Source organism: Myotis daubentonii, chromosome 3 (assembly GCF_963259705.1).
Source record: "Myotis daubentonii chromosome 3, mMyoDau2.1, whole genome shotgun sequence".
In the NCBI taxonomy this organism is placed as follows: domain Eukaryota; kingdom Metazoa; phylum Chordata; class Mammalia; order Chiroptera; family Vespertilionidae; genus Myotis; species Myotis daubentonii.
Genome location: NC_081842.1, coordinates 173,605,623 through 173,633,447, shown reverse-complemented (window position 1 = coordinate 173,633,447; position 27,825 = coordinate 173,605,623). Strand labels below are relative to the sequence as shown.

General features: G+C 43.2%; 1 protein-coding gene across 4 annotated transcripts in view; it reads left to right on the top strand.

The window, feature by feature from the left end:
* The window catches only part of CACHD1 (cache domain containing 1), a 226,927-nt gene that overhangs the window by 160,690 nt on the left and 38,412 nt on the right, over positions 1 to 27,825 (top strand). For all 4 annotated transcript variants that reach the window (XM_059689294.1, XM_059689296.1, XM_059689295.1 and 1 more), the window contains 7 exons: positions 1,900 to 2,026; positions 5,331 to 5,475; positions 6,350 to 6,566; positions 18,093 to 18,233; positions 22,847 to 23,080; positions 26,157 to 26,306; positions 26,938 to 27,061. In XM_059689294.1, the coding sequence (XP_059545277.1) occupies positions 1,900 to 2,026; positions 5,331 to 5,475; positions 6,350 to 6,566; positions 18,093 to 18,233; positions 22,847 to 23,080; positions 26,157 to 26,306; positions 26,938 to 27,061 (1,138 nt within the window). The remainder of the gene's footprint in view (positions 1 to 1,899; positions 2,027 to 5,330; positions 5,476 to 6,349; positions 6,567 to 18,092; positions 18,234 to 22,846; positions 23,081 to 26,156; positions 26,307 to 26,937; positions 27,062 to 27,825) is intronic.

Below are 27,825 nucleotides of genomic sequence, written 5' to 3'. Positions count from 1 at the left end.
TTTAAAACATTCTTGCTCTCAATGGCTCCCCTTTTAATAGTCTCATTGTAGCCTGTTTATTGTTACAGATGTTATTTTTAGATGAGGTCATGGAGTTTGCCTTTACTTCCAAAGGCAGCCATTTGCCTTTTTCTTGCCGGGTTGGCAGGGCTGCCTGTAGAACAGGGCTAATATGAGGTCAAGATTGAGCCTTCAGACCCCCAGGAGATGAGGCGAAGGAAAAGCCTCTCCCCTGTGAACACACGCTCCCACCTGCCATCCATCTCAGGAGAGAGCCTGGTCCCCGAGTCCAGGTGACGACCTTGAGAAGGTCGCCCGCTGGGCAGAGTGGAGAGGGGACAGGCATTGTGGTCACGCACTGGATCCACACCTTTCTTGTCCACTGAAACCTGAAGCAGGTCCAAAACCTCTCTGATCCTGGTTCCTTACCTGTAACTTGGGATGGTCATTTTTCTTTACTCCTGGGGCTTCTATGAGGATGAAATGTGCTACGGCTCCTTGGTGTGTGTTGGGCAGGGTAACTGCTGAAGGTGTGAGGCACTGAGTGTGCTGTGGCAGATACAGCTTGCCACCGATGTTTGTAAACAAGCTTTGATTAGCACACACCAACATGTCTATAAATATTGGTGAGTGCCAGTCCATTTACATATGTCCATGGCTGCTTTCACACTACAGTGGCAGAGATACCATAGAGACCATGTGATTTGCAAAGCCAGAATCATTGACAATCTGGCCCTTTACAGAAGTTTGCCAACTCCACGAGCCAGTCCAAAAGCTGGTCACGTGGCACTCAGAGCATACGTGTTTTTCTATGTTTTTCTTAAAGGCACCTCACACTTTCTTTTTGGCTTTGCTCAGACTCCTCCTCTGTTGCATTGCCTTCTGCTCCATGTCCCTGTATGTGATTCTTTTGGTATCGTGGCTATTACAGTAGGGTTTGCTTTTGGGTCATCTTTGTATATTTTGCAGCATGTAAGGCAGCACCCTACACATAATAAGTGTATAATACTCGACCGAGTTGGTGTGGAACAGAGCAAAAGGGCATCAGAGAAGGGAGAGAACTCTTGAGTCCAGGAAAGAGGTTAAGAAAGACTTTGTGGACAGGATTGCACACAGTAAGGTGGCTGTCACTCCAGCTGCCGGTCAGTGACAGGGATGCAGTGTACACAGGACAGGAGGCAATGTACGATGTAAAGAAGACGGGAGCCTAGAGAGCCAGGCTTGGGTGCCAGCTCCACGACTTACTGATGAAGCCTTAGGCAAATCGCTTACGCTCTCTACACTTGCTTATATCCTCAACTCCAATGTAGGAAATAATGATCCTAGGGTTGTTGTATGGATTAAATGAGGTAACATAAAGGAGAGCCTCCATCCAGTGCTGGCACGTGGAATCATTCCAGAGTGATCATCGGATGATTATGGTTCTGGCCTTTCAAGTACCGCCGGTGCTGTTTCCCTCATTATGCAGTGAGCAAGGTCAAGGTCACACATCTAGTCCCTCTGGAGACGAGGCCTATTAACATCACTGTTTTCTACAGTTAGAGAATGTATCCAAGCCAGTAAGTGTACGCTGGCCCAACAGGGACCAGCCCAGTGAGGGGAGGCATTAGTACAAATGAATCATTGACGCTGGAAAAAATGATCCCGGACATATAGTGTCACCATTCAAAGTTAGGATTAATTGCTTCGCTTGACTGAAACATTCATTTCATTTTCTAATAGGGGTATGTGTTTTTTTAAAGGGACAGAAAGAAAATGTTTAGTAGAAAATTTACAGCCTTCTATCTAGTGGAATTTCTTCATACGACAAGCATTTTATGCAAAACAGATGCCTGCGGAGTGATGCCTACGTGCACCTGTGGGTTCGGCAGTTGTGTTTCATATTCCCCCCTCCTCCAGTTCTTGCAGACAACCTGAAATCCAACCCTGGAATCAAGTGGCAGTATTTCAGTTCGGAAGAGGGGATATTCACTGTCTTCCCAGCACACAAGTTCCGGTGTAAGGGCAGCTATGAGCATCGCAGTAGGTATGTTGACGTACTTGCTAACCTTGTAATTACTGCCCCTGACGGCGATCTGCATGAAATACTGGCTCCTCATTTACACACCTGGCTCTGCCTCCAGGCTGCGGTTTTAGAAACTTGAATTTATTCTGAAATGATTTCGCCTTTGGACTAGGTTGACTGTGGAAATGCTAGGGAAGGTCACATGATAAAGCCCAGAGCTTTTCTAGAACTACCTAACATGCCAAAATAGAACAAGATATTTACTAAAGAAATTACATTGCTTGCAGTACCCAAACTGCTCTGAGCATCAGACACCTTTGGTGAGACAAACACAGTGATACCTTGCCTACAGTTCAGCCCTGGAAGACATATTGGTAGCGTGTCTCCGAGCAGAGGTTGTGATGCTCACTGTTCCTGCCAGGACATTATGCTTGGCCATCCTTTTGAAATTTACACCCATATCTCAGCTACTCAAAGTGTGAAGGTTGTCTAGGAAACATTGGATTAAAGATCCATCGTTAATGTGGAAATGACTTCAAGTTGTGCCGCTTAGCCAGAAGGGCAGTGACAGAGATCGTGTGTAGGACAGGCTCATCAATTCACAGAGCCCCTGAGGCAAAGATTCCTTCTTTCCTTGGGAATCCCCATAGTTCCCCTTTTGCAGTGTCAGATGTTTGATGCCAGAACCTCTGTAGTTGGTACAAGACACCCACTTTGCCAAGTCTAAATGAGCCATCGCTTGAGTTTCTCTTCACCTAATTTTCATGTGCTTCTCCGAAGAGAAATTAGATGGCATGCTATTTTTATTTTTAAAATATATATATATTTTTATTTCAGAGAGGAAGGGAGAGAAAAAGAGAGAGAGAAACATCAATGATGAGAGTGAATCATAGATCAGCTGCGTCCTGCATGCCCCACACTGGGGATTGAGCCTGCAACCTGAGCATGTGCTCTGACTGGGAATCGAACCATGACCTCTTGGTTCATAGGTCAATGTTCAATCACTGAGCCATGCCAGCCAGGCAGGTTTCATGTATCTTGATCATAAATATGTTGCTATTTATATATCGCACTCATCATTATGACACTGTGAACACATATGCTGCTTATTATTTACTAGTGGCCCCGTGCACAAAATTCGTGCACATTAAAAGGGGATTAATTAGAGGAAATACTTTAACATTGCTATTTGCCCTTGCTCTATAATAGAAGTGTCAGAGATGAAAGAAACTTAGTAAAATGTTTATGAAAATCTTTCTACTGTCAGAGTCTGGGGCGCACCACAGGATCCAGTGTCAAGTCCCCGGCCACTTATGGTTCCTCAAAATCCTGTGATACCCAGACCCAGCTGGCCCCACCCTTGTCAAGCCCCGCTGGATGGGGGTGCAGCCTCAGGTCCCCTGGCCCAGTGCCAGGCGGGGAGCACAGCCTCAGGGCCCCCATCAAGCTCTGCCTGCTCAGAGGGCATAGCCGGTTTCCCCTATCAAGACCTGCTGGGTGAGGGACGCAGCCTCATGTCCCCCAGCACCGGGGTGGGGGGCACGGCCTGAGGTCACCCAGGGTGTGGGGAGCAGCCTAAGGTCCCCCGGCCCAGCATCGGGGTGGGCGGTGCACCTTGAGGTCCCCCGTCAAACCCCATGGGGTGGGGGTGCGGCCTCAGGTCCCCTGGACCAGTGCCGGGGCAGGGGTGCAGCCTCAGGTCCCCCGTCAAGCCCCACTGGGTGGGGGGGTGCGGTCTGAGGTTCCCCATCATGCCCTACCAGGTGGGGGGTGCGGCCTGAGGTTCCCTGGCCTGGTGTCAGGGCGGGGGGACACGGCCTGAGGTCTCCTATCAAGCCCCACCGGGCAGGAGGGTGCAGCCTTAGGTCCCCTGCCACGGCCAAGCGTCACGCAGCCTTAGGTCCTTGCTGATTGCTCGTTAAGGCTCCTTATGGGAACTTGGCCTCTGCTGTGGGTGCAGCCATCTTGTATTACGGAAACCCCGCCTCTGCTGTGGGCGCCGCCATCTTTTGTGATGGTGTGATGGTCAATTTGCATATTCCCTCTTTATTAAATAGGATGTGAATTGAGTTGGAATGGAGAAGGTGTGTCCTTTTTTTTTTTATAAAACCTATTCACCTATCTTGGAGGACCTAAAAAGTTCCATGTGTAACACAGTCATCAGTGTTGGGAGAGTTAGATTTTTCTTCTTTTCTATTCTCTCTTTCATTTCTGGAGCCACATCTCCTGGATTTTTTTTTTAATCCCATTTCCCTACTGGCTCAATGGTATCGATAGTGGTACCTTAGTATTAATGCACAACTTTGGGCTGGAGAACAGTGAGTGTCGACTTGGCCAGGTGTTTTGGTATTTTGCCTACATTTCTTAATTTGTGCCCAGGCTTTTGTGACTCATCTGGCATCTAACATTTCCCAGAGAAAAAAAAAAAATCTAGTGTTTTTTAGGGGTGTCCATAAAGTAGAGCATTCTCTTGAGGCTGATTTGCTTTCTTAAGCGCCCCCTAATTTGTTCCAGCTTTACAACTGTGAATAGAGACCTCATTAAGCCTCCCCTCACACCCCTTCCTGTACTGCACTCTGGCGGAAGCCTGCTTTGATTGGAGGCCTTTCTCCCTGGGACTCCACCCCTCCCCCTTCCTTAATGTTGGCAAACAAAAACCCGGCCAGAAGAGTGGCTATCACAGGCTCGGACAGCCCTGATGGCACAATGTTAAATAAGGGGCCTTTTAGTGGCTGACTTGCGTGAGCTGCCTCAATCCTAAAAGGCCCTTTTCGCAGTGGTCCTCGTCTTGCGAGAGAGAAACCAGACCTGTATTCCGAGCCGCTCAGCACGCTCACTGAGTATAGGCTGCCTAGGTTTTCCCAAAGTCCCACTCTGTCATCTGCCAAGGAGGACCCAGTACAGGCAAGCGGACCTTTCTCCCTCTGAGGCTGTGTCTGCAGCTTGAGGCAGCCACCGGTCCGACTCCTGCAGCAGGACGTTGGGTAGCACTGAGCAGCAGCACCACCACAAGCAAAGGAGAGGGTTGTCGTGTGAGGAAAAGCCAGCCTTCCAAAGGGTTTGCTGCTTAAAACCGTCTCCCAGTCGCTTTCATCTTTGGGAGACACAGGGTACCAGCCCCTGGTCTGCAGACCCACGCTGTTATCTTGGGGTGTTGTTTTCAGGGCCCCAGGATAGTTTCTCCCGCTGGGCTGATCTCACATTCTCCTGCCCTCTGTGGAGAAACCTAGGCACCAGCATGACTGCACACCTGCTCACAGATGGCTCGGGGTGAGGCCTTGTACTTAAAGCAGGATTGACCGCAGAGAGCTTCTCCTCCTTCCAGACCTATCTACGTCTCGACAGTCCGGCCGCAGTCCAAGCACATAGTAGTGATCCTGGACCACGGGGCCTCCGTCACCGACACCCAGCTCCAGATCGCCAAGGATGCCGCCCAGGTCATCCTCAGCGCCATCGACGAACACGATAAGGTGACCATGATCCCCGTGGCCCATGTGGCTTTGGATCTGCCGTGAACACCTTTTTAGAAGCACTCTGTGTTTGATGACATATGGTTTGGAATCCGTCTTTAAGATGACTTTGGGAGAAGAGAGCAATATAGTTTTCACTCTGGTATTTGAGAAAGCAGCTGCCAACTGAGATTCCAAATCTCTTGTAAAACTAGCCCCACTCAGCTGAGCCTTGCACTTCCTTTCTGCCTCCTCTTAAGACTTCTAATTAGCTGTGACTCTCACACTGGAAGTTATATTAAGGAGCAAAAGGGCCAGGGTTTGGATGCTGGTGGATGGCTTACTTTATCTGAAGATTGCATGGGAGGGAAGGGAGAAGGGAAGGCCACTGGAGGCTTACTAACCTCTAGGGCACCTCAGAGACAGGTGTGTTTGCAGCTAATGATAGTCCGCCTGTGGGCAGTTTCTGCTTCATCATTTGGACTTTTCCAAATCCTAAAGTTTTACTCACTAATGTCATTGTTTAAAACCTCCCCTATATCTTTACCCTCCCCACCCCCCACCTCCAATTGGACAACCAAGATGGTTAGTACTTGCTAAGACTTTAATTTGCATGAAAAAAAAATTTTTTTTTTAATATTATATGTGAACACCATACTGCTGACTTCATCTTGGAACAAAAACCAAACTCTAGGGTCCCTCCATCTTACCAATCCTTAACTAATCCTTTTCAAAATTGATAGATGTGTGCCTTCAGGCATTTATTTTTAAACTCTCAGAAATCTGTAAGCTTTCTCACTCCTCGGGCTCTTCTGGAATTTAGAAAACAAATAAAAAGACAACCATCCACACCTTTCCATGGTAGGATAAGGGGTTTCCTTTTTCCTCCGCCCAGATCTCAGTGCTGACTGTGGCGGACACGGTGAGGACCTGCTCCCTGGACCAGTGCTACAAGACGTTCCTGTCTCCAGCCACCAGTGAGACCAAAAGGAAGATGTCCACCTTCGTCAGCAGCGTCAAATCTTTGGACAGTCCAACCCAGCACGCCGTGGGGTTTCAAAAGGCATTTCAGCTGATTCGGAGCACAAACAACAACACAAAGTCCCAAGCAAGTAAGCGCATTTTCCCAGAGGACTGATAAACTAGTGGGTAAAGGGTGGCGATAGGAATATGTTATAAATGCATCACACAACCATGTCTAGAGGGATTTTTTTAAATTGACTTGGGATAAAATTTCCGTGTGTTGTCATAATGTCATCCAATACTAGGCTCTTACTAGATTTTCTCTTCTTTCCCAATCAAAGTGCTCAGTCTGCACAATTTCTTTACTCCCAGAGGCTCCTCTTCCTGCCCCTTTCACAGGGACACATCCCATTTACTTCCCCAGGGAATACCCAAGTCCTTTTTAATGCTAATTGTCAACCTTGCCTCCTCTTTGACTTAGAATGGAGGACCTGTGCGCCTGTGCAGGTAAAATGGGGCCACAGGAGTTCTTGCCTTAATCCTTCCATCCTCTAACCAGCTGTCATTTCGATGAGCATAGCTCTTCAAATGTACAAAGGCACTCTAATTTAATTTTTGTGTATTAAAGAAGATCTGGAATTAGGGTGCATGCTAATGGAAAGGATATTTGAAATAAGACACATACTTTGAAACTACTGAAAGGAATCTGTTATTTTCCCTTTTATATTTGAAAATCTATTTGTAGGTGTGTGTGTGTGTGTGTGTGTGTGTGTGTGTGTGTGTGTGTGGTTTTTAGTGAATGTATCCTTGAGATAAATTTAAAGAACATATTTTTAAGCTCTGTATAGTATCTGCATTAAAACTAAGAGCATTGCTAAATGCAAAGCACAGTGCCTGGCATATGGTGGGACCTTGAAAGAAAGAAGTTACTGTAACTATTGCAACTAATGGGGGAGGTAGCATATTCATTTTGTGTTTCTGTATATTATTATCTCATCGTTTATTGTATTATCTCACAGTTTCCCTGGGTCAGGAGTCCAGATACAGCTTAGCTGGGTTCTCAGGATTGCGTAAGGCTGCAATCCCGCTGTCAGCCAGGTGTGTGGTCTCATCAGAGGTTTGGAGTCCTCTTCCAAGCTCTAATTGTTGACATAATCACTTTCCTTGCAACTGTAGAACTCATGTCCACCTGCTTCTTCAAAGCCAGCAGGAGAGCACCTCCTCTTCAACTCCTGACTTCAGGGAAGGCTTTAAAGGTCTCCTCTGAACTAATCAAGCCCACCCTCCCTTTGGTTTAATCGGATAGCTCTCCCTTGTGATTGACATTAAGACCTTAATGACATCTGCAAAATCACTCTATCACCTTTGCCATAGTCGATTGGTTAGAAGTGAATTCCTGGTCATGCCCGCACTCAAGAGGGGAGGGGATTATGCAAGGGTGTCAGTCATCAGGCTCATCTTAGAATTTGCCAACCAGCATAGAAACTGACCAATATTACAGGCTGGCTGAGTGTAAAGTTTCCCACGATTCAGTAAGGTCAGTAGACAAGGCTGACCTCTTAAGTATTCAAGAGGATTGGCGAGTTGGTGGATGCCATTTGCCTGTAGGTGCCATCTACCTCAGTGGAAGTGTTGCTACTTGATTCTTCAGCCATCAAACCAGCTCTAGAGTTTAAGTCCAGTGTTGATGGTGATGCTATTTAAGCAGTGGAGAGGAACGTCAGCCCAGCAGTGGCCAGGCAGTGACTGTGACTCAGCAAGCCCCCAGGGTGAGGTAAGGAGGATGTTTGCAGGGTGTGGTTAGCCCAAGAGCACATACTCCAGCAGGGAGGCAGCTGCTCTTCTGTCCAGCCTGAGTTGCCAGGCAGGAAGTCCTGCCCTGTGTTGCCAGATCTTCTGTTTCAAGAGAAGCCAGAAATCTGGATTTTTATGTGAAACCCCTTGATTTTCAGATGTTGACATTTGTTCCAGGTTTAAAACTGTGAGTAGAGACCTCATTAAACCTCTTCTTACAAATCTTCCTGCACTGCACTTGAGCAGAAGCCTGTTTTGATGGCTAGCATGTGTCTTCTGTGTTCTTTGTTCGTTTTTCTTTTCTTTTTTTAAAAAATATATTTTATTGGTTTTTTACAGAGAGGAAGGGAGAGGGATAGAGAGTTAGAAACATCAATGAGAGAGAAACATCGATCAGCTGCCTCCTGCACACCTCCTACTGGGGATGTGCTGCAACCAAGGTACATGCCCTTGACCGGGATCGAACCTGGGGCCTTTTGGTCTGCAGGCCAACGCTCTATCCACTGAGCCAAACCGGTTAGGGCTGTTCGTTTTTCTTAATGTTGGCAAACAAAAGCATGGCAAGAAGAGTGACCATCACAGACTGGGACAAATTTTGATGGTACTATTTTTTTCTTTGTTTTTTTTAATGCTCAGAGGAGTCCCTTTTAGGCCAAGTAATGTGTTTCACAGGCGTCCACCTAAAGCTTCTCCCAGCAGTTCGAAGGAAAAAAAGACTCAAATGAGTTGCTTAAAGTATTTACTTCAGGAATGAGCATTGTCTGGTTAATTAATGAATGATTTGAGGTGCTCTCGAGCAATATAGCATAGTGTTTTAAGTATGTGTGGGTTTTAGGTTTCAACCAATGTGGTTTCAAATTCCTACTCTGGAATTTTTCTAACCTCTGTGAACTTATTTGTGTAAATTATTTGATCTCTCCAGGCCTGGGGGTGATAATAAGATCCAGGATTCCATCATAAATATTAAATAAACGTAGCTGTGGCTGTTATGATATTCAGTTTCCTACAGGACTTCCAGCTAACCTACAGAACATACCCCAGGTATCCTAAATTGACCTCAGGCCCAAACAAGGCCAAGGACCACTAGTAGCCTTGGCTACAACACAGTGAGGGGTCTGTATACTCCTCCCAGGAGCTTACACTATATATACACACCACTATTCATTCCACAGACAGTTATTTAGCACCTGCACTGTACCTGGTACTGTTTGAAGGTCATGGGGTGAGGTTAATCTAATAAAGCAGACCTACCCTGTAGGATTATCATGAGAATTAATCTGTGCATGAGAGTAAAGTATCTGCCCCCCATTAGTGATAATAAGATACAGAAGCTACATGTCAGAAATTATTATAACTTTGCACTAATCATAAAAATCTAAAACTTTTATCCTGTGCTGGCTCTTTTTCAAGCCTATGGTAGATTTATAACTGATAACTGCCGGGGTTCTTGTCCCAGCATCAAGAAGGGTTCAGGAATCTGGAAAAGGGGCTGTGCATAGATGGCATAGAAATCCAGAAACTAATAAAGAGTCTGGAGAGGAGATATAATTTTGAAAGGCATTGGGGGTCAGAGGACCTTCAGCTAAAGGAACTGAAGACTCCCTCCTTGTCTTGGACCCTTGCTTTTATTGACACAATTTGTCCTAAGGCAAGGTGGAGATAATACACTTCAAAGGGTAAGGTTTCAAAGGGTACAGAAGCATTGTCAGAATGAGGGAATTAGCCTACGGCTGTTCAGGTATTTGGCCAGTAGGAGGCAATAGCATGTAGATTAAGATGCTGTTTAGCTGTCTGGCAGCCACAATCAGTTTCCTATTCAGGTTTGGGGAAATGCCTTTAGCCATTTCCAACAGGTGACTATATGTGTGACTCAACCCTGTTGAGTCCCCAAGTTTCATCACCCTTTTGATGAAACTCTTGAAATTATGACATGCTGGAATTGGTTCCCAGCAGATAACATCAGTACATTTGGATTATTTGTTCTGGGTTTATTATTAGGGTAATTGGTTGGTGGGTCACTTTATAGCAGAAGGAATAAGATGGTTAGGCGTGGTGATCTACTGGCATGGGCAAAGTCTAATTTGAGTAGCCCTTTCCTTTTTGATGTTGACCCTAAGGCATGCATGTGACTTAGTCAGGGGCTTGCCAAATGGAGAGTCCATTGCATTTTTTTTAATTTAAGTTCTTTATTGTTAATGTATTACATAAGCCATTGCATTTTCTTCTAGGTATATATTATGTCATTGTTCTGCCCAAGTTCCTATAATTATTCATTCTTAACATTACTAATCACAAAGTTTAAAGTTCTTCTAACTGAGTGACTAGAGAAAATATCTGTTAAGTAAAAATAAATAAATAAATCAGACCAAATTTGGCAGATCTGCTGTCTAGAAATAGAAAAATAACTCTATTTTGATTGTGCATTGGACAGGAATGGAGTCAGGGATGAGGCAAAAACAGTGAGGATACTTACAAAGTATATATCTTATTGTGGGGATGGAAAGAAGATACACTGGGTGCTGAAGGCTGCAGGTTGCAGACCTTCTAGCTTTCCAAATATGGGCCTGTGTCCTAAAACTAGCTCTCAGTGACAACATATTTAATCCAAATTCCTAAAGCTAAGTAAAAGATCCAGTGGGTTCTCTTTTAAGTCAGTTTTACAGGTGTGTCCAGGAATTTATCACACATGGTACCTTTGGCATTGGGCAGCCTCATGGTATATTTGTACACACACATACACACTATTTTTTTCCAGTTTAAAACTTTAAGTGAGGTGTTCTCAGGTGTATATTTACAACATGGAGAATTATTACCAGCTAATTTAAGACAGGGATATTCCGAACCTTTTGGTGTGTGTGTGTGTGTGTGTGTGTGTGTGTGTGTGTGTGTTGCATCAGTATTCACTTCCTAATTTCTGATAAATAAATAGTGCATCATAAATTTGCAGTTAGTATTTATTAGAGAATTATTCAAGCATCAAAATTAGCTTTAAGACTTGCTTATAAGTCCTATACAAAGGCACCCAGCCCCAGAAGAGGGAGCTACAAGCTGTGGAGTGCTGATAGTTTCAAACAGCATACTCAGGGCCAGTCAAAAAACACGTCTGACATTGTCCTGTGCTAAAGATTGGGAGTAGCAGATCTATCTAATACAGAGACACAAACCCAAACAGGTATACAAAATGAGGAGACAAAAAAAAGAAGCCCAAAATGAAAGAACAAGAGAATTCTCTAAAAGAACTAAATGAAATATAGATAAGAAATTTATCAGACATAGACTTCAGAATAATAATGGCAAAGATGTTCAACAGCATGAGAAAAGATATAATTATGAAGAATGACATAGCACTAATAAAGAGCATACAGTGGAAGGAATACACAGTAGATTAGCGGAAGCTAAGGATCAGATCAATAGATTAGAAGACAGGGTAGAAAAAAAAAATCACTTAATCAGAGAACCAAAAAGAAAAAAAAAACAATTAAAAAACAGGACAGCTTAAGGGAGCTGTGGGACAACAGGAAACATAACAATTTTCGTATAATAGGAGTGCCAGAAGGGGAAGAAAGGGAGCAAGGGATAGAGAACATTTTTGAAGAAATAATGGCAGAAAGCTTCCCTAACCTGGTGAAGGAAAAAGTCACACAAATTCAAGAACCCAAACAGGCCCATGCCCAGACACATCAAAAGTAAAATACCAAATATTAAAGACAAAGAGAGAATGTTAAAGCCAGCAGAGAAAAGCAATTTGTTACATACAAAGGAGTTCCCATAAGGCTGTCATCTGATTTCTCATCAGAAATTCTACAGGCCAAATGGGAATAGCATAAAGTATTCAAGGTAATGAAAAGCAAGGATCTGAAACCAAGATTACTATATCCAGCAAGGCTGTTGTTCAAAATAAATGGTGAACGAAAGAGCTTCCCAGACAAAAACAAAAGGCTAAAGAAGTTTATTGCCACCAAACCAGCACGACAAGAAATGCTAAAGGGACTGCTGTAATGAGAAGAAGAAATATATATGGAGAGAAGCCTAGACATACAGAATTAAAATGGCAATAAATAAGTACTGGTCAATAATAATCATAAATGTAAATGGATTAAAACCTAGAGTGCCAGGGAGTGCGATCTGTCGCGCTCCTCCTGTCTTTTGCCAAAAGTGCCAGGAGCGTTATTGCGCTATTCCTGCAGTGTCACTATTAGATGCTAGTAGTTCACTCTTTATTGACAGATGGTACCTAAGTGCAGAAAACAAATGTAATAAAGGTTTCCTTAAGTTTTTGAATATGTAACTTCATATACTTATGATTCATAATTTTTTTCCTAAACTGCTATAAAATCAGCAAAAATGCCTTGGCAATTTTAGCATAGTTCCTAGGATATTGGTTGGCACTCAAAGGGTTAAATTCTCCAACCAAAAGACATAGAGTAGCTTAATGGATATGAAAACATGACCCAATTATATGCTATCTAGAAGAGACCCACCTCAGAACAAAAGATTCACACAGGATGAGAGTGAAAAAATGGAAAAAAAATTTCCATGCAAATGGAAACTTTACTCAAAGACATCTGATTTACTCCTGTGCCTGAGCCACACTTTACTCTGAGTCATTTTACTGAGGTTCATTTTATGAGGTCATCTAACCCAGGAAGAAATGTTATGTAATCCTGTGCCTGACTCATCTTATTGGATTGTGGGCAAAACTGCATACACTCATTCGAGATGGTATAATAAACACTGAATCCAGCCATTTGAGGTAGATTAAAGAAGACAAAACTCTTATTTAAGCCTTTGCTGGAGCCACTCTTCACTCAGAGTCATCTACTTCATTCCTGTGCTGGATTCACTCTACTTAGAATCTCAGTCCTGTACCAGGACCACTCTCTATTTAGAATCTAGATCCTGTTTGTTAGAGCCACTCTCTACTTAGAGTCTCACTCCTGTGTTGGAGGCACTCTACTTACAAACTCACTCCTGTGTTGGAACCACTCTCTACTTAGAGTCTCACTCCTGTGTTGGAGGCACTCTCTACTTACAAACTCACTCCTGTGTTGGAGGCACTCTCTACTTACAAACTCACTCCTGTGTTGGAGGCACTCTCTACTTACAAACTCACTCCTGTGTTGGAGGCACTCTCTACTTACAAACTCACTCCTGTGTTGGAGGCACTCTCTACTTAGAGTCTCACTCCTGTGTTGGAGGCACTCTCTACTTACAAACTCACTCCTGTGTTGGAGGCACTCTCTACTTACAAACTCACTCCTGTGTTGGAGGCACTCTCTACTTACAAACTCACTCCTGTGTTGGAGGCACTCTCTACTTACAAACTCACTCCTGTGTTGGAGGCACTCTCTACTTACAAACTCAGTCCTGTGTTGGAGGCACTCTCTACTTACAAACTCACTCCTGTGTTGGAGCCACTCTCTACTTACAAACTCACTCCTGTGTTGGAGGCACTCTCTACTTACAAACTCACTCCTGTGTTGGAGGCACTCTCTACTTACAAACTCAGTCCTGTGTTGGAGGCACTCTCTACTTACAAACTCACTCCTGTGTTGGAGCCACTCTCTACTTACAAACTCACTCCTGTGTTGGAGCCACTGTCTACTTACAAACTCAGTCCTGCATTGGAGGCACTCTCTACTTACAAACTCACTCCTGTGTTGGAGCCACTCTCTACTTAGAGTCTCACTCCTATGTTGGAGCCACTCTCTACTTACAAACTCACTCCTGTGTTGGAGGCACTCTCTACTTACAAACTCAGTCCTATGTTGGAGGCACTCTCTACTTACAAACTCACTCCTGTGTTGGAGCCACTCTCTACTTATAATCTCAGTCCTGTGCTGGAGCCACTCTACTTAGAGTCTCAGTCCTGTGCTGGAGGTACTCTTCACTCAGAGTCATCTGTTTCAGTCCTGTGCTGGAGCCTCTCTCTATTCAAAGTCATCTGTTTCAAAGAATTACAATAGCAATGTCCCTGTCCATAATAACCTTAAACGTAAATGGATTAAATGCTCCAATCAAAAGACATCGGGTAGCTGAATGGATACAAAAACATGACCCAACTATATGCTGTCTACAAGAGACCCACCTCAGAACAAAAGATTCACACAAGATGAGCTTGAAAGGATGGGAAAAAATTTACCATGCGAATGGAAATGAAAAAAAAGCTGGTGTAGCAATACTTATATCTGACAAAATAGACTTCAAAATGAAGGCCATTACAAGAGACAAGGAAGGTCGCTACATAATACTAAAGGGATCAATCCAACAAGACGATATAACCTTGGTAAACATATATGCACCCAATATAGGAGCACCTAAATATATTTTAAAACTTCTAGGGGATTTTAAGGCAGAGATAGACAGCAATACATTTATAGTAGGGGACTTTAACACCCCTCTGACTTCACTGGATAGATCTTCCAGACAAAAAATTAACAAGGAAACAGTGACTCTACATAACACACTGGATCAGATGGATTTAATTGACATTTATAGAACATTTCACCCCAAAGCTGCAGAATATACATTCTTCTCAAGTGCACATGGGTCATTCTCAAAGATAGACCACATGTTAGGACACAAAACAAGTCTCTATGAGTTCAAGAAGATTGAAATCATATCAAGCATCTCAGATCACTGTGGAATACAATTAGAAATCAATTACAAAGGAAGAGTGATCGCACACAGTAGATCCCTCAGCTGAGTCTCTGCGTTGTCCAGGATGGCGACTTTAGGCACTCTGTTTCCAAGCCTAGTGCCAGGCTCCTGTGGAGTTTCGGGCAGGAAAAATGTCATTAAAAGGAACTGTCACCCCAAATAAAAGAAAAAGGCTTGTGTACATTCAGTAGATGGATGACTCCCTCATTCACTTCTGCTGGAAAGACAGGATGTCTGGGGTTAGGTTAAAAGGGTCAACAGGGGATGGGGGTGGGGGGGGAGCAGGGAAGGACATATATATGTAATACATTCAACAATAAAGGTTTTTAGAAAACTAAAAAAAGAGAAACTAACAATAAGAATTACTCACGTTTATGTAATGGGGAAGTCAAATATATTGATTGGACTGAAGGAGAGAAGCATACACATATAGTATCTGAAAAGGTAAAAAACCCAGACTTGCTTATATACTAAGTTATAAGTAAGAGATAGCAACTTTGAATGGATTTACTTCTTTGGGTCAGATTTTATGAAATCAGTTCATTTGTCTACAACATTGATGCAACATAAAATTATCTATTCCATGCTGCACAGTAAAGGATATTTTCAAAGTCTAAACTGGAAACTTACAAACTGAAGGAACTTCAAGCATTGTATCCTCAACACTGAGGATACTTGTTTAAACGAGTAACTATAGCCCTGACCGGTTTGGCTCAGTGGATAGAGCGTCGGCCTGCAAACTGAAGGGTCCCGGGTTCGATTCCGGTCAAGGGCATGTACCTTGATTGCAGGCACATCCCCAGTAAGGGGCATGCAGGATGCAGCTGATCGGTGTTTCTAACTCTCTATTCCTCTCCCTTCCTCTCTGTAAAAAAATCAATAAAAATATATTTTTAAAAAAAGAGTAACTGTATTCATTATCTGCCGCTAGTTGACAAATTACCCCAACAGTCAGGGGTTTAAAATAATAAGCATTTATTATCTCAGTGTGTATAGGTCCAGAATGTGGACACAGTGTAGCCAGGTCCCTGTGGCTAAAGGTGTCTCATGAGGTTGCAAACTATCGGCCAGGGTTGCTGTCCTCTCAGCGTTCAACTTGGGAAGGATTCGCTTCCGTGTTCACTCAAATGGGTGTTGGTGGGGCTCTATTCTCAGGGCCTCAATCCCATTCCTCTCCATTGGACTCAATCAACATGCTACCTGGCCTCCCCGAGAGTTGAGAGAGAGGACCCAAGGTAGAAGCCACCATCTTCTTTAACTTAATCTGTCTATTGACATCTCACCACCTCTGCTGTAAGTCCATTAACTCCAGCCCACAGTCAAAGGGACACTGCTACTCAGAAATCTTAATATCAGGAGGTGGGATCATTGGGAACCCATGCAGAGATCGCCTGCCACAGTAACTATGAAGCAACCTCATTTAAATGACAACAATAAGGACCTGAAGAAATAAGCATATAACATATTGTATAAACATGTATTTCTTAATAAAATGATAAACTCATATATAGGATGTCTTACAATATATAATCCAATCAAAGAATCTCATATTAGAAAGGAAAGGTAAAAACCCAGTTCTCTTCCTTCCCCTGCTCCATGAAAGCCACAGCTCAGCCTCCGCTCCCATCACCATGATCCTAGTGCAGGGAATCTGCGGTTACTCTTTCTGAGTAAATCCACTTGAAAAAAGTTCTTCCCACCGACCTGCAATGGCTTCTCAGTTACTCTACCCGTTAGCCCTCGATGGAGAGTAGTTTTCATTAGAGTCACAGGTGCTGCTTTACACCTGTTTTTTGCTTCGTTTCGTTTTGTTTTTTTGTGTTTCTCTTGTCTTTTGCCCTCTATTGGCCATCACTCTTTTGCTCTCACTTTTTATGCAAATTAACTTGTTAGTCCTCTCAGCAACCCTATAAAGTAAGCAGTGTCAGCCCCATTTTATGGACAAGGTGTTACAGCCAAAGCTGATCCTGAGTGGGGGGGGGTGAAAGGACTGAGAAAAGACAGACATGAGAATGAAAGCTGGGTCTCGGTGGGACGCTGCTCCCTGATGAGGAGACAGCGCCGGCGCCCACAAGCCGTGTCTTTATTTTATAGCAGATGCCACGAGGCAAAGTAGGGGCGTGATCAAGTTGTTTACAGCGTTCTCGTGAGTTCCAACCCTACTCAACTACATGCATCTGAACTCTAGCACAAGGCACGTGGGGCCACGTGTTTGGACCATAGACTATAGGTTCAAGCTTTCAACCATAGCTGTTGGCTATAATTGTGCTGGGAGGGCCCTGCCCTCCAGCTGGGACTTGCACGTGGCAATGAGAGGACCCTGTCCTTTCATTAGTCCGAGGCTTGAACCTGGCCAAAACACTGTAGCCGCGCCCCATAACAAGGAAATGTAGCTGTCAGAGGTTAAGAAATCTGCCTACATCACCCAGACACAGCTTGGAAGTAGCAGAGCTGCGAGGTGAACACAGGCAGCCTGGCTCCTGACACAGTTTTTGATTGTTGCTTATATATAGTATTGATTTCAGAGAGGAAAGGAGAAGGAAAGAGAGATAGGTGTTTTTAAATATATTTTTATTGATTTCAGAGAGAGAGAAATATCATGAAGAGAGAGAATCATTGATCGGCTGCCTCTTGCATGCCCCCTACTGGGGATCGAGCCCAAAACCTAGGCATGTACCCTGACTGGGAATCAAACCAGGCTCCTGATGAGTTTTCAAAACAAACATGTTCTGCAGCTACTTAGTGTAGGGAAAAGAACTGTATATGTCTCAAGGGTTTTGAAAGAACCACCATTTTTAAAGCCTAGCCCCCTCTCCCTTCCCCCCCCCTCAAAAAAAAAGATATATATCCTGCTGAGTCACGGAGGAAAAGATTAAATTGGTTTCTGAATCTTCATTTTCAGAAGGCTGAAGAGCTTTCCATTTGGGATGGCTAAATTTTTTCAACCACGGGCACTCTAAGGAGATCTGCTTTTATCTGGAAATATATTAGGAGCCTCTCTTTACCTGACAGCGGATAAATGAGGCCTCGTTGCCCACAAAGTGCAGGATGGACGCGAAGCAGAGGCAGGGAGATGAAAGGCCCAGCATCAAATGGGAAGGAGTAGGAACGGTGGGCCAGGCAGGTGCTGGGGGCGGGACAGTCCGAGGGGAAACGACAAAGAAACTGCACTGCTGCCTTGAGCCAGAACCCAGTGTAACAGTTTGTATGTTTTTGTTTAGATACAGACATGGTCATCATTTACCTGTCGGCTGGCCTCACATCAAAGGAAGAAGATAAAAAGGCGACGCTCCGTATCATCAATGAAGAAAATAGCTTTCTAAACAACTCCGTGATGATTCTCACCTATGCCCTCATGAACGGTAGGTAGTGTTTCACGATTTTTCTTTCAGATGAAAGTTCTCTCTGAATGTATGCTGCTTTCAAAAAAAAATAAAAAAGAACCACAACGGTGTGCTTTGATGGAGGCCTTAAGCAGAGAGGCAACCGAGCAGCGTCCTTCGCAGCCGTCTCTCTGCAGCTGCTGTTGGTATTCAGGGCGTGTGTGAGAAGGTGCTTTCTCCTCTCTCTCTCCCCAGACAACAGCTCGTTTCTAAACCATCTCCAGTTATGTGGTCTCCCAGAGGGTTCTGTGTGACTCCCTTGTTTTCAGTTCTCCCTCATAGTCTGGGATTTTGATACAGCATCGAGGTTACTGAGTGTTTTTTGTTTTTGTTCTTTCGTTGCTTTAAGCTGCAGGACGTCAAGGTACTGACCTAGATTGGTGTGCAGGACTGTGACTGTCACACTTCCCTGCAGCATCGCCCCCGAAGCCTCTTTGCTCCCTCCTCCTCCTCGGCTTTCCTAGCTGTGGAATAGACATAAGCATCTCCGTGGCAGGCTTGTGGTGCAGATTCGTTAGGCCTAATGCATGGTAGACACAGGACACTGCCTGGCGTTTGCAAGGTGCTCATTCAGGTTGATTTTTTTTTCTTTTTTGCTGTTAAGCCAGACATTATGTGAAAGTGTTTAGTCAGTCGGCCCCTCTGAGGAAAAGCTCGCTGTTCTTTCCTTCTGCTCTCCCCCATCCCCCAGCCTGACTGCACTCAATCTTCTAGCCAGCCGCTCTGCTGTGTCCTGTCTCCCCACCTGTCAGTCATCACTCTCCTCCCCAAGCATCTCCTTCTTCAGGCCCCTTGGTCCCTGTTCAGGGTGGCCCTAGGCCAGTGATGGCGAACCTAGGACACGCGTGTCAGAGGTGACACGCGAACTCATTTTTTTGGTTGATTTTTCTTTGTTAAATGGCATTTAAAATATATAAAATAAATATCAAAAATATAAGTCTCTGTTTTACTATGGTTGCAAATATCAAAAAATTTCTATATGTGACACGGCACCAGAGTTAAGTTAGGGTTTTTCAAAATGCTGACACGCCGAGCTCAAAAGGTTCGCCATCACTGCCCTAGGCTCTTGTTTTTAAAGACCGTGTCTTGATCCAGCACCCCTGCCCAACTACGGCCTCGAGTGTCTCCTGGCCCTTCCAGAGTTCCATGTAGAACCACATGGCATTCGGGGCAGCGGTTCTCATATTTTAATGTGCTAAGGATTACTTTAAGTTGTTTTTGTAAAATGCAGACTCCCTCAGGTTTCCGTTTGGACCCTCTTAGGTGAGGTCCCGGAATTTGAGCTTTGGCCAGCAGGATTCTTTCCCAGGTATTTTGTGGATGCCACACACATGGACGAGCACACAGTGTGTGGTCTGGAGGTTCTGAGTTCCAGTCTCCATGTATTAGCTGCGTGGCTTACTCTAAGTCAGTGGTTCTCAACCTTCCTAATGCTGCGACCCTTTAATGTTGTGGTGACCCCCAATTTCATTGTTACAAATTGAACATAATTAAAACATAGTGATTAATCACAAAAACAATATGTAATTATATATGTGTTTTCCGATGGTCTTAGGCAACCCCTGTGAAAGGGTCGTTCGACCCCCAAAGGGGTCGCGACCCACAGGTTGAGAACTGCTGCTCTAAGTAATGTTTTCTCTTTAGGCCTCAGTTTTATCTGTAAAATGAAAATAATAAAATGTATAGAGGGTTTGCCAGGATAATAAGTAAACAAGACATGAAGCGTTTAAAGTTCCTGACACAGTACCTGGTAAATCACTGGACCTCAAAGCCACCTGAAAGAGAATGAAAGATGGTGTGATTCCCTGTCTCAGTACAGCTTGGAGGCAGGTTCGGCCAGCTCTCTGTCCGTATTCTGTTCCCCGGTGTGTTGTGCATGTTGCCTGTTAACACTGCGGTGATGTGCTCACCTCCGTATTATTGTCTCCTTCTCCTTTCACTTTTCACAAGACTGTGAGCTTCTCAGACGTGAACAGGGTTTTCATTTTCTTTGTATGCTGAGCACAGCTGAGACGGGCAGGGATGGCTGGTTTTTCCTATGGCACATATCTTTCGGTGTTACCTCTGGGTGCCCATCACTCTTTCTTCATATGGTTTAGCTTCTTTCACACTTAAGAGAAAGGCAAGGATGGAGAAAAGGAAAGGAGGGAGGGGACGGGAAGGAACAGAAAGAAAGGGGACAGGAGAGGAAGGAAAATGTGTTGAGCCCACAATGTAACCGTGCCCTGAGGTTTCAGAGCTGTATCACACAAAGCCCCTGTCCTCAGGAAGCTTCTAACCTAGTGAGAAAGACAGACCGGCCCGGCAGATAAATTCAGTGCAACAGTACAGCAGTGAGGAAACGTAAAATGAAGGGCTCACATCCTCTTTTCCATTGGATTTGGAGGCCTGCTCAGGCAGACACTGAGAAAAGAAGCTTCGTTGCTATCGCCCATCTCTTCACTGGTCCTAAGTCCTCCCACCAGAGACTCTTACGCACCCGCTGTGCCCTGAGAGTTTCCTTTTTTAAAACCTCTGGTGACTTCCCTCCCACCATCCCCATCTCTCCTCTTTCTCCCTTTAATCCAGCCACACACAGGTGCTCACTGCCCATTTCCCCGAACGCTGTCCGTCTCCGAGCACTGTTCAGTGGCACTGCCACATCCCCTTCCTCGACCAGCCAGGCTTCAAGTAAGGAAGCAGAACCACCCTGAGAATTCGGGTGTAACAGTTTTATCCTCAGGACTGCAGTGTACAAAATTATGGGGAAACTACAAAAATAAAGAAGAGTTAAAGAAAGAAGAGTTGACAATATTTGGTAGCCAGCTCTGGCATGGGTGGACACGTTGGAGCTTTTAGGGATATCTGGAAGCTAGTGCAGAAGTCTGTGGGAGGTCGTTGGCTCTTACCCCTGGGAATTCTAAGTGAAGCATCTGGGCGTGCCCTGGGTGAGCAAGCCAGCAGCTGGGAAAGGAAACTGCATCAGATCAGAGTGAGCTGGACAAACCAGGACATTCGGTCCCTCTGTGTCTGTCTCTCACGCTCTCTCACTTCTCTTAAATTTCACAACACTGCACTTTTGGCCACCTTTAACCTGGAAGTATAAATGGAAAGGGAATTCTGGGAAATGTAGTTTCCAGTATGACTGTGTTGATGATAGAACTATACAACATACTTAACCAGTCTGCTCCCCTACTGCCAGGCCTACATAACATTTCATGATAGAGTGATATAAAATTTCCAATCTTTGGTAGCCTTGCATCCCACACTGTTCTTCTTTAGCTAGTAGATGTTCCTGTTATATTGCTTTTCTTTTACATTTTGAAAGAACTAAGCAGTAGATGACAAAGAAAGGAAATGTATTTATTGCCTTATGTTGTGTGCTTTTATCATTCACCTCTGGGAGCTTCTGAGCTTCTCAAGGGTATAAGGTCAGAGAGTAGGGATCAGTGTATCTTTTGTGTTATCTTTTACTTGGAATGTACCACTTACCCACTCCCACCCCTCCATCTCAACTTTGTGTCAAGCAAAGGAACTAATAATCTGGTTCTGACTTTCCTTAAGCATTACATGAGTGGAGCAAAAGCCAAGTTTTTAAAACACAATATGTTAAGAAAGAAATAACATCCATTAGATCCTGCTATGACTCTAGAAATAGACTTCCAAGGTTAGAACTATGTACATTCCTTATTTTAAAATGATAATGTCACTTTTTTTTAAATGACTGAAGAACATGAGGCAAAGCCTTTTTAAAACTCATTGGTAGAATCTCAGTAGTGATTGAAATCATTTGAATTTGTTTACAGTGGTACCCATATGGGATCAGTTACTAATCCTCTTGACTGTGTTCCAACAATAGCAAACCAGAATTTTTAAAAGTTTTATTAAATTTATTTTTGTGCTATGGGTTACAGATGTTGTAGAACAATACATCCCGGTATGCCTAAATCTTTTACAAAGTTTTAAAACCATCTAAACATAAAAAATATACATTAAATAAATCAAATCCAGTATTATCCTAACAATATCAAGCATGAAAACATTTGTAATTAAAATGAGCTTAAAGGCACAAGGGTTGGAGGCATCCTAAATGCAATCCATAATTCTTTCATTTAGTTGCATGAGACTTTGGCAAGTGTTTAATAGGCGAGGAGGTTAAGAAATGAAATGGTAAACCTCTATCCTTTAAAACTCTTACAATTTCATCTAATTTAAATTAAATGCAGACTTCTTAGTCATGACTTTTGCTTTCAGATATTAAATGCAGAAAAATAAGTTGAATATAATTAAATTTTTAGGGGAGAGCACATCCTTGCTAGGTGGAGCTTCTTTATTTACTCGTGTGTTTTACATTGTTGCCTTTTGAAGAACCCCTTTGCCCTCTTGACTATTTGAGGAAAGGCTATGCATCAGGCTTTGATCCTCAACAAGAACTGCTATCTCTGTTGTGAGTCCAGATTGTCTCTGCAAAGACCTCTTTGGCAGAGGGGTCTTCATTTGGCAGAGGTATTACAAGACCTCGGCCAAGCCTTTATTAGATCTAAATGGCAGAGTTATTGTAGGAATTTATACCATGTTGTGTTACATTGTCTTCCCTTGGCTTTCCGTTTCAGAGGGGGTGACTGGTTTGAAAGAGCTGGCTTTTCTGAGAGACCTGGCTGAACAGAACTCAGGAAAGTATGGCGTGCCGGACCGGACAGCCTTGCCCGTGATTAAGGGCAGCATGATGGTGCTGAACCAGCTGAGTAACCTGGAGACCACAGTCGGCAGGTTCTATACCAACCTTCCCAACCGGATGATCGATGAAGCTGTCTTTAGCCTCCCCTTCTCCGATGAGATGGGAGATGGTGAGTTTGGAGGAGCCTTCCTGCTAAAAGATAGGGAAAAGAGGTAGACTTGGAACTAAAGAGCAACTTTGCAGAGCTGGTGGTACAGAAAGCTAAGAGTGCTTAGGATTCAGCCTCAAGGGCAGAGCAACATGGAGTAGGCAACAAATACAGGCTTAGCATTAGAGAGGATTGCAAATCCACTCCACAGCTGAGGTGTTATTCTTGGTAACTTATTTAACCTTGTTAATTCCCATTTGGTCACTGGTTCAAAATGTAATATCTTTTTTTTCCCCTTTTTAATTGAATTTATTAGGGTGACACTGGTTACAAAATTCTGCAGGTTTCAGGTGCACAATTCCACAACACATCATCTATACACTGTATTGTGTGTTCATCACCCCAAGTCAAGTCTCCATTTATCATACCCTCCTCCACCTTCCCCCACCCCAATAGCTGCCAGACAGCTCTCTCTATCTTTGAGTCTAAATTTTTGAAGTCATTGTAATTATGAGATTTATTAGTGCCTGGCATTCCTCTCAATAATAATTACTGTTCTTGTTTTATTTATTTATTTTACCTTTGTTGTTATTGCTATTGTCATTATCATTCTAATGTCACAGTTACCCATAATTTGTTATTTTACTTTTGTCAGTATTACTATTATTATCATCATCACCCCAATATCACAAGTTGGGTGAAGTGTTTAACTGTCATGATTAAATTTCTTGGTCTGTAAAATGGGGAAAATAACATTTCCTTCAAGGCAGTTGTGAAAATTAATTGCACTAATATTTGTAAAGCATCTAGAAGAATGCCTGGCCAATGGCCTGTGCTCAGGAGAAGCACAATCTTTTCCTTTTCCTTTTCATATTCTTGCCTATTCTTTTCCCTTTACCCTATTCTTCCTTGTCAGAGAAGATAGAAGAGCCAGACACCATCACCATATGAGATTTTATTTTCATGTTCCATTAACCAGGGACTCTCATGAATACAGATGTTCAGAGGAAACTCATGTATAAAAAGTAACAAGCCTATACAGAGTGTGTTTTCTAGAATTAGGTAAACATGTTTTTTATATAAGGAAGAAATGTGGTAGCTGCTGCTACACCCAAATTTTTTTATCCTTCCTATTTCTGGCAGGGCCCATAGAAGTGTATACATTAAAAATGCCCACCTTTAGATAAGGTTACTTTCTCTTCTGGGGAAATGTCAAGCCTTACAGGCAAGTGGCCCTTTGTTCATTTAACCAACATTACTGAGTGCCAGCCAAGCGTTATTTCAGGCAGTAGTGGGTAAGGCACACATCCCATCCTCAGTAAGTGTTTAAGTCTATAAAATAAAGATAAATCAATTAATATCCATCATCTCACATAGTTGCACATTTTTTCTTGTAGTGAAAACTCTTAAGATCTCTCTCAGCAACTTTCAAATACACAATACAGTATCGTTAACTCTAGTCACCATGCTGCACACTACATCCTCAGTGGTTATTTACCTTATAGCTGGGCATAACTTTCAGGAAGTTTTGCAGTGCTGTATCCACTTCCCCCTACCGTGTGATGCATGCACCTGGCCTTGACAATCACAGCAGCTCAGTAATCCTTGGGGTGGGCATCATGCACAGTTCTCTGGGTGGAAGCCCATTCTTTGTAGAAATCTTGAAGAAGATCCAGAGCTCTTTCCCACGTGTTCACAGAAGGATGGCTTTCTGATATATGCTGCTAAGGTGTGAAGGGCCACCGAGCACAGGGCAATACAAGAGGATGATAGAGAGACGCTATCCCTCGTTTTGTTTGGGGTTTGAATTAGAGCCTTAGGATTGTAGAGTTGTTTGGGGTCCTAGAGATCATTTTGTCTCACCTCCCCATCTGACACATGAAGAGTCGCATTCAGAGAGGTGGCACAACTTACCCACCACAGTAGTAAAGCTAGGAGGAAAGCACAGCTTCCCTTCTGCCCAGGGCCAGTCACTGGCTCACTGCTGTCTCTCTCTCCCCTTTCACTTTTCTCTTTCTGTAAGCATTCCATTGTTTGTGTATGTCCTGTGAGCCAAAAATGGTTTCTATATTTTTAAAGCTCAGATTTAAGAAAAAGAAAGTGTATGTAACCGAGACTACATCGCCCACAGTGCCTAAAATATTTACTATCTGGTTCTTTACAGAAAAGTTTGCACATTCCTGGCCCAAGTGACAAGAAATATGTTCCTTTAAGTCAGTGGTTCTCAACCTTCTAGCCTTTAAATACAGTTCCTCATGTGTGACCCAACCATAAAATTATTTTCGTTGCTACTTCATAACGGTAATGTTGCTACTGTTATGGATCGTAATGTAAATAGCTGATATGCAGGATGGCCTTAGGCTGTGAAAGCGTCGTTCAACCGCCAAAGGGGTTGCGACCTACAAGTTGAGAACCGTTGCTTTAAGTGTCTCCTTTAGCTAGTCAGAGTTCTAAGTGGTCAGATAACAAGATTCTGTGCCTTTCTAAGTTTTTTTCTCCCCATTAGTCTATTTTTGGATAAGATGCCTTAGTGAAACATAGTACCTTACAGGCTTTCCTTTATCCATAATATCTTTTCATCGAACAACCCCTAGAAATCAGTACAGCGCTTATTACTGTGTCCTTCAAACAGATGTGAAAATCAAGCTGCAGGGAAGTTATGTCCAATGAGAGATGTATGATACACAAGGGGCACAATTGGGTAGAACCCAGATTTTTGGATCCCCTGTCCACAGTGGTCTTTCAAGTTCAGCTAAATGTTCCTTACTCCAGGAAGTAGAATGATGTATTAAGTGCCGCTGATGATTTGCACTGGTCTGGAATGTCATGTCCTTCAAGGTGAAAAATAGTGGAAAATGTACACATTGCCTCAGTGTAACTGAGATATCTGAACCCCCAACAGACTCGATTTCCCTTGTACTCTCCCTCCCTGACACTGTCTGGAAAGGCAGTGGCTGGTTCCCGGGTCACACAGGGAGCTTTCCTTCCCAGCAGAATTTGGATGGCTGCTAGGAGCCTTTATGATTCACCAGAGCACAAGTCCCGCCTTTGTCCTTGTCTGCTATTCTTTGGATTTTTTTTTTTTTTTAACCCATAGGTTTGATAATGACAGTGAGTAAACCCTGTTATTTTGGAAACCTACTTCTGGGAATTGTAGGTGTGGACGTGAACCTGGCTTACATCCTTGAAGATGTGACGTATTACCAAGACTCTTTGGCCTCCTATACTTTTCTCATAGATGACAAAGGTAATCTGCTAAAATTAATCAGGGGAAAGAGTGATTCCTTTAGCATCCTGGAAAAAAAAATTCGTAGCTATTCTGATCCTAACCAAGAAAGAAATGATAGTATTTCTACAAACACAGTGTAACTAGGACTACTATTTATAGTAGAACACCGTAAAGGTGGCAGAATGAATCCAAACAGTATGCACATGTTCCTCTGTTGTGTGGAGGGGTAGGTAACAGTTATTTGTAATGTCGGGAAATTAGACTTGAGGATTGAATGACACACAGAATGTGATCCTTTGGACTTTTTTGGTCTATATTGTTATCTTTGGGTTTACTAGCACTAAGGTTTATATGATAGATCAGGACATTTCATAAAATGAAAACCAAATGACCAGTACCTCCAAAATAGTCTTGATTAAACAGATGTCCGATAATTTAAGACATCTTTCTACACTTCAGGAGTTTTATACAAGAACACATAAAACAAGTTCAGTTTTTATTGGACTGGTGAGTTACATACTGAGAAATTGAGTGTTGGGCAGCCATCCCAGACTGTCCCGTATTTCAAACCTACGATAGGCACTTTATTAGATTCACTACTTCCTACAACATGTTTTCCTTAGCCTGTGTCTTTGTTCTCTTATTTCAGGATATACACTTATGCACCCATCTCTTACCAGGCCATATTTACTATCAGAACCCCCTCTTCATACCGACATCATTCATTATGAAAATATCCCAAAATTTGACTTGGTTCGGCAAAATATTCTAAGGTAAGGAAAAGGTGAGGGCTGCAGTACTGATTTTCTCTGAGAATAGTATCCTTTGAGGTCAAATACGAGTGTTTATTACAGGATATGAAACAAGTATATAAATTATTTTAATGTTATCAAAAGTATACTCAGTAATTTTTTTCCTAAGAATAATAGCCAAAAATATGTTTACTTTGAATAATAGGTAAGATCTCTTAGAACTGTTACTTAGGAGAAATGTCTTGTAAATCAAATTCTGTGTTTACATTGCCTCTAATTGTAAAATCAGATATATGTTATCTCATTTAAAAAGAATACTCCCATTGTACCAAGTTGAAAAATGCTGGCAAAATGAAAGGTAAAGTTGAGGCCCAGCTCTCCCACATGCCAGAAAATATCTTGGCAACCTAGTGTCCATTCCAACTTGACAGCACCATCATACACAACATTTTCTCTTAAAATAAAGAACAGGTTGGATTTTTTCCAACCATGATCCATTATTTTGGCAGATGGTAACCTATAGAGAAACGGGTCTTTGTGCTCGTTGGTTCTAAAGTAATAACTGAGTGATCTGAGACAACATCATTTCTGGAAAGAATTAGAATTGGGAGGGGGGGGTGCAGGGGTAGAGAGTCAGGAATGTTTTTAGTGCAGAGGCGACAGCATACTTTTACGAAATTGAAAATCTCACATTATCTCTTTCAAAAGTGATGAGCTTCATTGCTTTTCAAACTCAGGAGGTGGCCATTGACTCACAGCTTCTTCCCAGCCTTTAATTAAGTGCT